The sequence below is a fragment of the Nicotiana tabacum genome, chromosome 15 (assembly GCF_000715075.1).
Source record: "Nicotiana tabacum cultivar K326 chromosome 15, ASM71507v2, whole genome shotgun sequence".
Classification (NCBI taxonomy): Eukaryota; Viridiplantae; Streptophyta; class Magnoliopsida; order Solanales; family Solanaceae; genus Nicotiana; species Nicotiana tabacum.
In genome coordinates this window covers 3,691,574-3,701,049 of record NC_134094.1, presented here as the reverse complement: position 1 = coordinate 3,701,049, position 9,476 = coordinate 3,691,574, and the positions used below count along the sequence as shown (strand labels likewise).

The 9,476-nt window shown below is 31.0% G+C and overlaps 1 protein-coding gene and 1 non-coding gene across 2 annotated transcripts; both read left to right on the top strand.

The window, feature by feature from the left end:
* Positions 1 to 1,194: 1,194 nt before the first annotated feature.
* On the top strand, positions 1,195 to 7,511 carry LOC107806127 (protein IQ-DOMAIN 22-like). The gene is made up of 5 exons (XM_016630236.2): positions 1,195 to 1,742; positions 3,068 to 3,222; positions 5,521 to 5,721; positions 5,877 to 5,954; positions 6,578 to 7,511. Exons 1-5 carry the CDS (start codon positions 1,484 to 1,486, stop codon positions 7,142 to 7,144), a joined length of 1,260 nt encoding a protein of 419 aa, XP_016485722.1. The 5' UTR covers positions 1,195 to 1,483; the 3' UTR covers positions 7,145 to 7,511.
* Positions 7,512 to 8,776: 1,265 nt separating this feature from the next.
* TRNAV-AAC (transfer RNA valine (anticodon AAC)) lies at positions 8,777 to 8,850 on the top strand. Its single transcript has one exon. It is a non-coding gene; the product is annotated as a tRNA-Val (tRNA).
* The last annotated feature ends 626 nt before the right edge of the window (positions 8,851 to 9,476 follow it).

Here is a 9,476-nt window from a genome sequence, read left to right as displayed (position 1 = left end):
ATTTGCTCATATCAGCCTACAAGATATGCAAAATGGTAGTAAGAAATATTTGATTATGGCTTAAATTCCCCCATGATCACAATAGTTAATACCATGTTAATGACATTCCTTTGTATTACTTAAAAAATATCTTCCTCTAAATAGAGGGTTTGCGCATCACATTGTAAGACTTGAATACATAGAAGAAATAAGAATCTTTCATCTCTTTCTCTCTATATCTCTTAATTAGCTTGTTTTTCTTATTCTATATTGTTGCTTTGAGCTAAGTTTCCTAATAACTAGAATTTTAAAGGCCGAATTAGACATTATATTAAAATTTTGAATTCGTCTCACACTAAATGGTATGATTGTCTTAATTCAAGATGACTAAAAGACATCAAAATTACGTACCAATAAATATATATAATAAAAAAAAAAGTAGAAAAGAAACAAAATCAAGAAAACGTATTCGCCCAATTCTCCTTCGTTGTTGATATAAGCAGAGGCTAGATATATTTACGTGGCAAGTCAGTTATTTTGTAATATCCTTGTATATCTAATTTTAGATATGACAAACCAAACATGCAACAAAAAGTGCATATCCATAATATAATTAAGTGATTATTAATTTCTGCATAATAATTCCTATATAATTTGTCTGTGAACCAAGTAACCCCTTAGAGTTTAAATTTCTATACGCTAACAACAACAATATTATATCCAGTTTCAAGTGTCATCAGCAAATGAGGTCTGAGGAGGTAAATGTGTACACAAATCTTACCTTTGCCTTGTGAAGATAGAGATATCGTTTCCGGTAGATCCTCAGCTCAAGGAAAGCATGATCACAACAGTTTTGAAAAAAGAAATACAGTAGTGGAGAAGCCATAAAGTAGTAACAATAACAAAATAATAAGGTAACTAAAGCAAAAGAAATATCAAATAATAATAAAAAACTAAAAATAAGAAAATCCGAAAATAATACAAATACTACTACTATATAATAAACTTCTATATGATGATCATAGTATAAATATTTACTCTATCAATTGTTATCTATAACTACATATAATCGCTCATAAAATATGCCGTTAAAAACCTGAAAAATATGACACATTAAAAAACACAAAAAAAATATAAATATCCTCTACATAAGCAGTGTTTTTTTTAATGGGCAAAATATATAAAGTATTGGTGATCCAAAGAAGATGAAGTCATACATATTATCCCAATGTCCTATGGGATAGCACATAATATTTGACTTCTCCAAACTTTCACAAATCTTAACCACTCTCTTCTTCTTCTTCTTCTTCTCTTCCTCTCACTGCTCACTTTCTCTAATTCCAACACTTTCTCTTCTCTATAGAAACAAATGCTCTTTCTATTAATCCCACAATATGTAATTGAATCGTCAAGATTAATCTCTTTAATTATATGTAATGAATCTCTTTAAATTTCCATCTTTAGTTTGAAGTTTCTGTCATTAACAAAAGAAGAAAAACACAATATGGGCAAAGCATCCAAATGGTTCAAAGAACTTCTCGGGTTCAAGAAAACTGACTCTTCTTCTTCTTCGTCGTCGTCGTTACACAAAAACCCAAGTCTAAACCCATCACTAACCACTAAAAAGAAATGCAGTAACTTTAAATCCTACAGAGATAATGATTTTCAGCAGCCCCACTATGATCAATATAGTGTCTTCACATCAGTTCGCGGTAGAAGTACTGATGTTGTAGTAGCGGAGACGGATTCAAGATTTAAATTTGGTAAGTTCAACCTTTATACATTTATACAATTATGAGTTCAGAATTTAATATTTTTTGTAATATTTCGGTGATTATAAACATACTTTCTTTGAATTATTTTATGTGACGTTATTTTCTTATTAGTTCGTTTGAAAAAGAATATGATATATATATATATAAACTAGACTTCTGTTGTTGAATTTATCTTCTCTTGAGTATTTATTAGTTGGATAACAAAAGGAAAATCAAGATGGTAAGTTCAAAAATCAAAGTTTAAGAAAATATGGTAGGAGTAAAATATTTTGAATATCCCAAGAAGAGACTAGGAATATGCAAAAACAAATTCCATGGGCTAATAAGTGGTACTTTATACGGTATTAATCTCATAAATTTCACACACAAAGAATATACTTTAATTGATCTGTATTAACTTAAATTGTGTAGTTAATATTTGTACAAATAATTAGTTGGACACCTATGCTCTCAAAAAATATCTTTTTAAACGTAAATTTCTTCTCCTCTTGCAAATTTTAAGAGTTTTGTTTCCTATAAAGTAGTAGTAGTATGAAATTTCATAATCAATAATTGAAGCTAAAATCATCTAACTTTAGTATATGCATCTCTATAATCTTATAAAAATAACATTAAAATCCTTCTTTGAGTAAACAATTTTTGCGAGTAAAATAGATTTCAATTTGATGTAAAACCGAAAAACAATAGTCCTCCTCTTCTATAATGTTATTTTCCTTATTTCACATGTAAATAATTTTAATTAGGTTATATCCCCTTCCCTAAAAAAATAAATGTCATTTTAGCTAAATATATTTGGCCAAAATAAATGTTGCTTTGGGAAATTAAAATAATATTAGTATGTTTTTTCAAATCTATTTTCGATCTAATAAATTACCTACAGAATATAATGAGTAATTTGACTATGATATAAAGCATAAATTAATCAAATAAATAAATATTTTATATGATTTCCTTAATGAGCTTACAAATATTTTAAAAATAATTTTATTTTTGATATGAGATAATACTAAATGTGAACCTAATTGTAGTTGCATTAGATAACTTGAAATTGCAATAAAAGAAGATTGTTAATACTTATACGTTAAATGAAAATTTTATAACTCCTGCTAATTCACACACAACATTATCATCAAACAAGTTCTTTTTAAAGTTTAATTTTCAAATAATAGTTGGGACCAATGAAATTATAATTTTTAATGACTTTAGGTATTTTAAGAATAACTTTAGTATCCTTTACGGCACTAATATTTAGGTAATAGTATTATTGGGCTCATGCGCAGCATGGACTATCCCTTACTAGTTAAATTGTGCAGTGAACCCAACCAACAGCCCCGTCACGGTAGAAGAGGTGGTGGGGCTGACGGCTAGTAGCGGTGGTACAAAAGCGGTGACAACATGGAACGGTGTCGTTTTTGGTCGTGAAGAATGGGCTGCCGTCGTGATACAGTCACATTTCCGAGCTTATCTGGTTAGTTATAAAATATATTTTTTGGTTTTATTTATGTCAAAATTTATAATTTTCTTAAAGTATTTTTTTGTAATTTTAAAATACATAAATTTTATTTTAAAAAATTTATATTCGAATTACACTAAAAATAAGATAATTTGAGTCTCGTACGCCTTGAATATAAAATGGGATGAAGAGAGTAATACACTTTTTTTTACTTTTTCATCTTGATAATTCGACGAATAATTCTTGATAGGAACTATTTACTCGTAATCTGTAAAGGACGGTGAAAACTGCGTAGAAAATTTTGTTACTATCGGTACCAAGATGTTGGACGTTTTACTAGTCTTCATGAAAGGGGCAATTAATTACTCCACATGGTCATTTCCTATGTAACAAATTAGTGTCACTACAACAAATTTGATTTTTGTTGACAAATTATTTTGTCACTTAAAAGTCATATTTCGTCCAAAAAATAATTTGTCAATTTTTCGTCCCGAAAACACTGTCACTAAAAGTATACAAAGACACTTTTGTGGTTCGTCGCTAAATCAAGTTATATTAGTGACGAAATTATTTTTCGTTCCCAAATGCCTAGTATTTGTGACGAATTTGTTCGTCAAAAAAAGAATAAAATATTTGTCGCTAATAACATATTTTTGTCACTAAAAAGACAATCAATGCCGCATTAAGTATTTAGTTTAATTAGTGATGACGTCAATTGTCTTTAAAGTTATATGTATTTTGTAGTTAAATTAACATTATTTCATTACTAAACACTACCTTTTATGTACAAAAATTATTTAGATATTTCGTCCCCAAATATATAAATTAGTGACAACTTTGCTTTTACAAAAATAATTTACAATTTGTAGTCGAAAACTATTATGTCGTCGCACATATGTTAATGCAAACAGAATGGCTTAAGTGTCAATGAAATGAAATGAAAATCGTGATAGATTATGATTCAAATCGTGACATTGAAATAGTTTACAGAGATACATACCTATTACAATTCAACAAAATAGTTGAGTTGTGCACAAAATAATTGAAAACAAATAATTTTCTACAGCAGAATTAATTGCACTGATCGTGTAAATCCGTTTACACTATCAATAAATTTAAGATTATACTTTCTTTATCTTTTCTTTGTTAGTATTTCGCATACATTTATGCATTTTGGCAAGTACTGTTACTAGCAGCAACATTTACCGAAAGCAGAGAAGCATGGAAAAAACTTATCCACCATTATTCATTGGTCTAGTGTAAATATCGAGTGTGAATTAATATTTTTCCTGATGTATTATGTTTGATTAAAGTGTAATTTTCATTTCTCTTATATAACTATCAATTACTAGGGCTATTTTTTAGGTGGTTAAGATTAAGATTATAATTTGTTTGCCCTAAGGGAAAAGTTTAATGGACCACGTTGCTGAATTTGAATATAAAGAATTACCTTTATGCATGTCCCAAGTTGATAATACAAAAATATGGTCAATGTCCTAATTTTCTGAAAACTTCAAACTTAGACTTTTAAGGGGTGTGAAAATGTATGTTTAGGGCACCTATCACTTTTGAAAAAATTCTACGTTTTTTGTGCACAGGTCCACAAAAAATTATTTATCTATAATATTAATAATTATGTCTCGGTCCCAAACAGTTAAAATTGTCTATATGCAGAGGCGGACCTAGAACAGTTTCTTTATATTTAACTAAACATAACACAACTCAATTTCATTCCGATCGATCAGTCGAGATGGTTAGCTTGGGCGCTAATGGTATTTTATATTTAGAATACCTAGACTAATGACAATCTTCCTTACTTGAATTGGAATCTTAAGCAGCTCAATTCCGATCTTCCCTGGTCTGAGACGGCCCTCTGTTCAAGTACCCCTTCTTCTACTCGAGCCTCGGCAGAGCCTTTTTGATCTCATTCGTATTCTAAGGAATTCTAAAGGACTCTTTCATATTGCACCAGTGTTGGACCCTTTATTCCCGACATGCTATGGTGCCCCGGGCTGTCTCGCGCAGATCTTCGATCCGAACCTTCGCATTGCATCTACTCTCTTAGAGGATGAACCACGCCTTCGCTATCGCAAGAATATAGCGAGATGTTTAACTAAACTCATTGCTTTCGCCTTTTTGCTCAAACTACATGTACACTTATGTAGAAAACACTAAAATGTGTATAAAATAATACAATCATACTCATTCTAAACTCACTGACTCTAGATTCTGTATCCGCCGTTGTAGTAAATGACACTTGATTATACGACTAGCTAGTTTACTGATTTTCTATTTTATGGGTAAATTTTGAAGTCAAAGAGAGCATTAAGGGCATTGAAGGGACTTGTGAAGCTTCAAGCATTAGTAAGAGGTCATATTGTGAGGAAACAAACTGCTGATATGCTAAGGCGTATGCAGGCATTGATAAGAGCTCAGTCGAGAGCTCGTGCTGGACGATCTCAGGTTTCTGAATCGCCTCATTTTAGCACCAAGTCTATTCATTTTTTTCATCAGGTAAGTAAAATTTCACCTTTCCCTCGATTTTTAAATTTGAAAATAAGTTAATTAGTAACAAGTTGTAGTAACTGTCAACTAATTGAGGTAAATTTTTAGTTTTACAAAGATTTTGTCTTGGTTTAATAATTGTATTTTTGAATCTTGGTGTATAGGGTCCTGCAACTCCTGATAAATTCGATCATGTTATTCGCGCAAGGAGCATGAAGAATGATCAAATGTTTATGCTCAAGGTATTGGTTGCATATTTTATACTTCAGGAAACTCATTATCTAAGGAAAACAGTCGAAAATATCTCTTTTTACCCTCCGTTATACTTTGATGTCGTTCATACTGTTGTTAGTAGTAAATCGCCTCGTATTTGTCCTTCATCCTTACGGAGTTCCAACCTGAAGTATAATGGAAGATAACTTTAGACTAGAGTAACGGCTAGAGAGATAAGTTCAGACCTTTTTCCTGATATATTTTGATACGTGGAATCCAACCAATCCATCATAGAGCCTTGTTACGGTCAAGGGCAAGTACGAGACGACTTGCTAATGACAAGGATATGAATGACCATAAAATATAACGGCAGATAAAATTAAAATATTTCATATGCTAGAGACCTGATGTGAATTGCTTCTCGTGAGCCGAGAATCTATCAGAAACAACCTTTTTTATCCCCGCGAGGTAAGGGTAAGGTCTGCATATACATTGGCCTCCCCGGACCCCAACACTCTGAGAATATACTGGGTATATTGTTATTGTTGTTGTCGTCCTCGTTGTATTTCACATGCTAGAGAGGTAAATTTGGATGTTTTCCCATTATCTATTTGCATAGACTTATTCCTAACATAAAATGGTATTATTGCAGAGGAATTCTTCAAACAACATGGGCTGCAGAATGGATAAAAAACAAGGCTCTTTTGCAAGAACTGGCTCAATTGATGATATTGGCAAAATCCTTGATATAAATAGTGGAAAATCATATATTACTTCCACACATAGGAATCTCTTCTATTCCTCTGATCTTAGCTTGAATTCAGACCAATTAAGTTATAGCTTGGATGAAACCTGGTTTTCCTCTGCTGATAATAGCCCACAACTTCTTTCGACCTCATCTAAATGTGCTCGTTTGAGGCGAGCACCATTTACACCAACTAAGAGTACAGATTGCTCGAGTGAATACTCGAGCAATCATCCAAACTACATGTCTTATACCGAGGCAGCTAAGGCAAAGACGCGATCAATGAGTGCACCAAAACTAAGACCTCAGTGTGATAAGAGGTACTCAAGATCTAACTTGCAAAATGGTTCAAATTTTTGTACCAACTTCACTAGCAAAGGCGTGTATCCGGTTTCTGGTCGATTGGACAGACATGGAATGCCTGTTAGAGGAGATTCGGATGAGTTTAGCCGTGGTTTTTTGCACATATATTAAGATGATTCAAGTTCAAGTTTGCAGTTTGAGTTTCAAAAGTGTTTAGCAAGCTAACATATGTGTATCTAGTTCTGAATGTTTAATGTTCTGAACCTGCATTTTCCTTTGTATTAGAAATACAGTCAAACCTCTCTATAACATCCTCGTTTGTTCCGAATATTTTTGGATGTTATAGCAAAGTGATGTTATAGACAACATATATTATAACATAACATAAAAATTGGCTCTGAGAAAAGCTTGACTTTTATAGAGAAGTATTGTTATATAGGGATGTTGTTATAGAGAGGTCTGACTGTATAATTACTGAACTGATGTGAATCACTTTATGTCTGGTTTTGATCATTTAGCTATAAAGGATGTAATCTCTCAGCTAACTGCATGTTTTGTTTACTGTTGAATTCATAAATTTGTATAAGTCAGCAATGTATGTCAAATAGTTTCAAAATTAGTATTTACTGAATACATAACTGAAACTTTATGTAAAAACTGAAAGAGATTAAATGGGATGAAAGGGAAGAAGAGAAAAAAGGCAAAAATCTAATAACATGTTTGTTTGAACTTTTTCGGATTACGATCGTCAAATTGATTATATTTCGATGTGAATTCGGACATAGATTCTTTAAGTTTTTAAAAATAAAATATACATATTTAGAAACTAAATAAAAAAATACTATAAGTTACTATAGTTAACAATCCAAAAAATTTTAAAACTATTTACAAAAAATATGGTCAAAGAAAATCTTGTTTGACTCCCAAAATAGTAATTGGTTCATTCTTTTTTAAACGAAGGAAGTACAAGGTAAATAACATCTCCTGACCTAGGAGAAGTGTCACGTCGTCACCTCTATATAAACCAAAATTATTTAGATACATAAATAGTTGAATCCGCTAATACAAGAAAGACATCTTGTGTATAGTGGTAAAAATGGTTCAAAGATGGCTTCAGATTACAAGTTTAAATCTCAGTTATAACATTCCTAACATTTTAAATGTCATTTTAATTAAAATAAGTGGAGAAGAACAATCTTCACATATTAAATACTCAATTTCTTCTTTCCAATTGTAGACCTCTGTGTCCATTATTTGACTTCTAATTACAATCCAAAATAAAGAAATGGTAACTGGTCAATAGACAAATATAAATTTAGTAGTTGTGGCAGCTAAAAAGTTGCATTCAAAATTTCAAATGTTCTTGATTGTTTCCTGCAATTTATAGTCCTAATCTAGAGAAGACCCTCTTTTATCTTTTTAAATTCTTTCTTCATTATTTTTTTTTTTTGGGCTATCGCTCCGTTTCAGTTTATGTGATATTATTTTCTAAATTAGTCTACCTCAAAAAAGAATGATACACCTCTATATTTGAAAACAATTAATTTTACACTTCCGATGTTACCCTTTACGAAAAATTTTTATTGCCACATAAATGTAAAATGTTAGGACGTTTAAGGCTACAAGTTTCAAAAAAATTATAGCTACACATACCATATGGTATATTTAAAATTAAAATGTCAATTTTTTTATTTCTTTCATATTGGAATAGAGTAAGCACTAATTATTAAGCAACACATAAATGTAAATATTTAAAGATTGTATCTGTTATAAGAGAGAGAAAAGGACAACTTGTAACAAATAGGTTTCGTGGTGTAGCTGGTTATCACGTCAGTCTAACACACTGAAGGTCTCCGGTTCGAGTCCGGGCGAAGCCATTTCAATTTTGTTTCCACTTCCTATTTTTTTGGCAGATAACAATGAGATGTATTTTCCGTTATTCTTTGTAAAATTGAGGTCATTTCTTTTGAAAACATGAAACATATTAAGAAAGAGAATTGCAATGAATATAATCTCTCACTAAGGGTGTATTTGGTACGAAGGAAAATATTTTTCATGAAAACTATTTTCCAAGAAAATGAGTGATTTTATCACTTATTTTTCTTTGTTTGGTTGGTGAGTGGAAAACTTTTTCCGAAAAATATTTTCTAGTGTTTGGTTAGAATGTAGAAAATATTTTTTTATGCTACTCTCCTCACCCCCTTCCCCCAAGTCCCTATGTTTCCTTGCTCCCCCCACCCCCACCTCAAATACCCAACGTTTTCAAGACTCTATTTTCTTCAACAATTTAATTATTCTTCTAAAAAATTACACAAACCCAAAGGAACTAATGTGTTGCTTTATTTTTTTACGCAAAACAACGTTGAAATTTATGCTCCATAACTATAAAGAAACTACTTTTTTTGGTTGAAAAAGAAAGTACTCTTTCTACAATATGAAAATAAAGTAATCATTTTATTGAAATAAAAGAAAATACTTTTTTTACATGAAAAGAAAATAGTAA

Bases quoted from the DNA above. Each gene is read 5' to 3' on its own strand.
- LOC107806127 (XM_016630236.2), top strand. From the start codon at position 1,484: ATGGGCAAAGCATCCAAATGGTTCAAAGAACTTCTCGGGTTCAAGAAA. The intron at 1,743-3,067 runs GTAAGTTCAACC...TAAATTGTGCAG, and splicing joins GGATTCAAGATTTAAATTTG to TGAACCCAACCAACAGCCCC. The intron at 5,722-5,876 runs GTAAGTAAAATT...CTTGGTGTATAG, and splicing joins CTATTCATTTTTTTCATCAG to GGTCCTGCAACTCCTGATAA.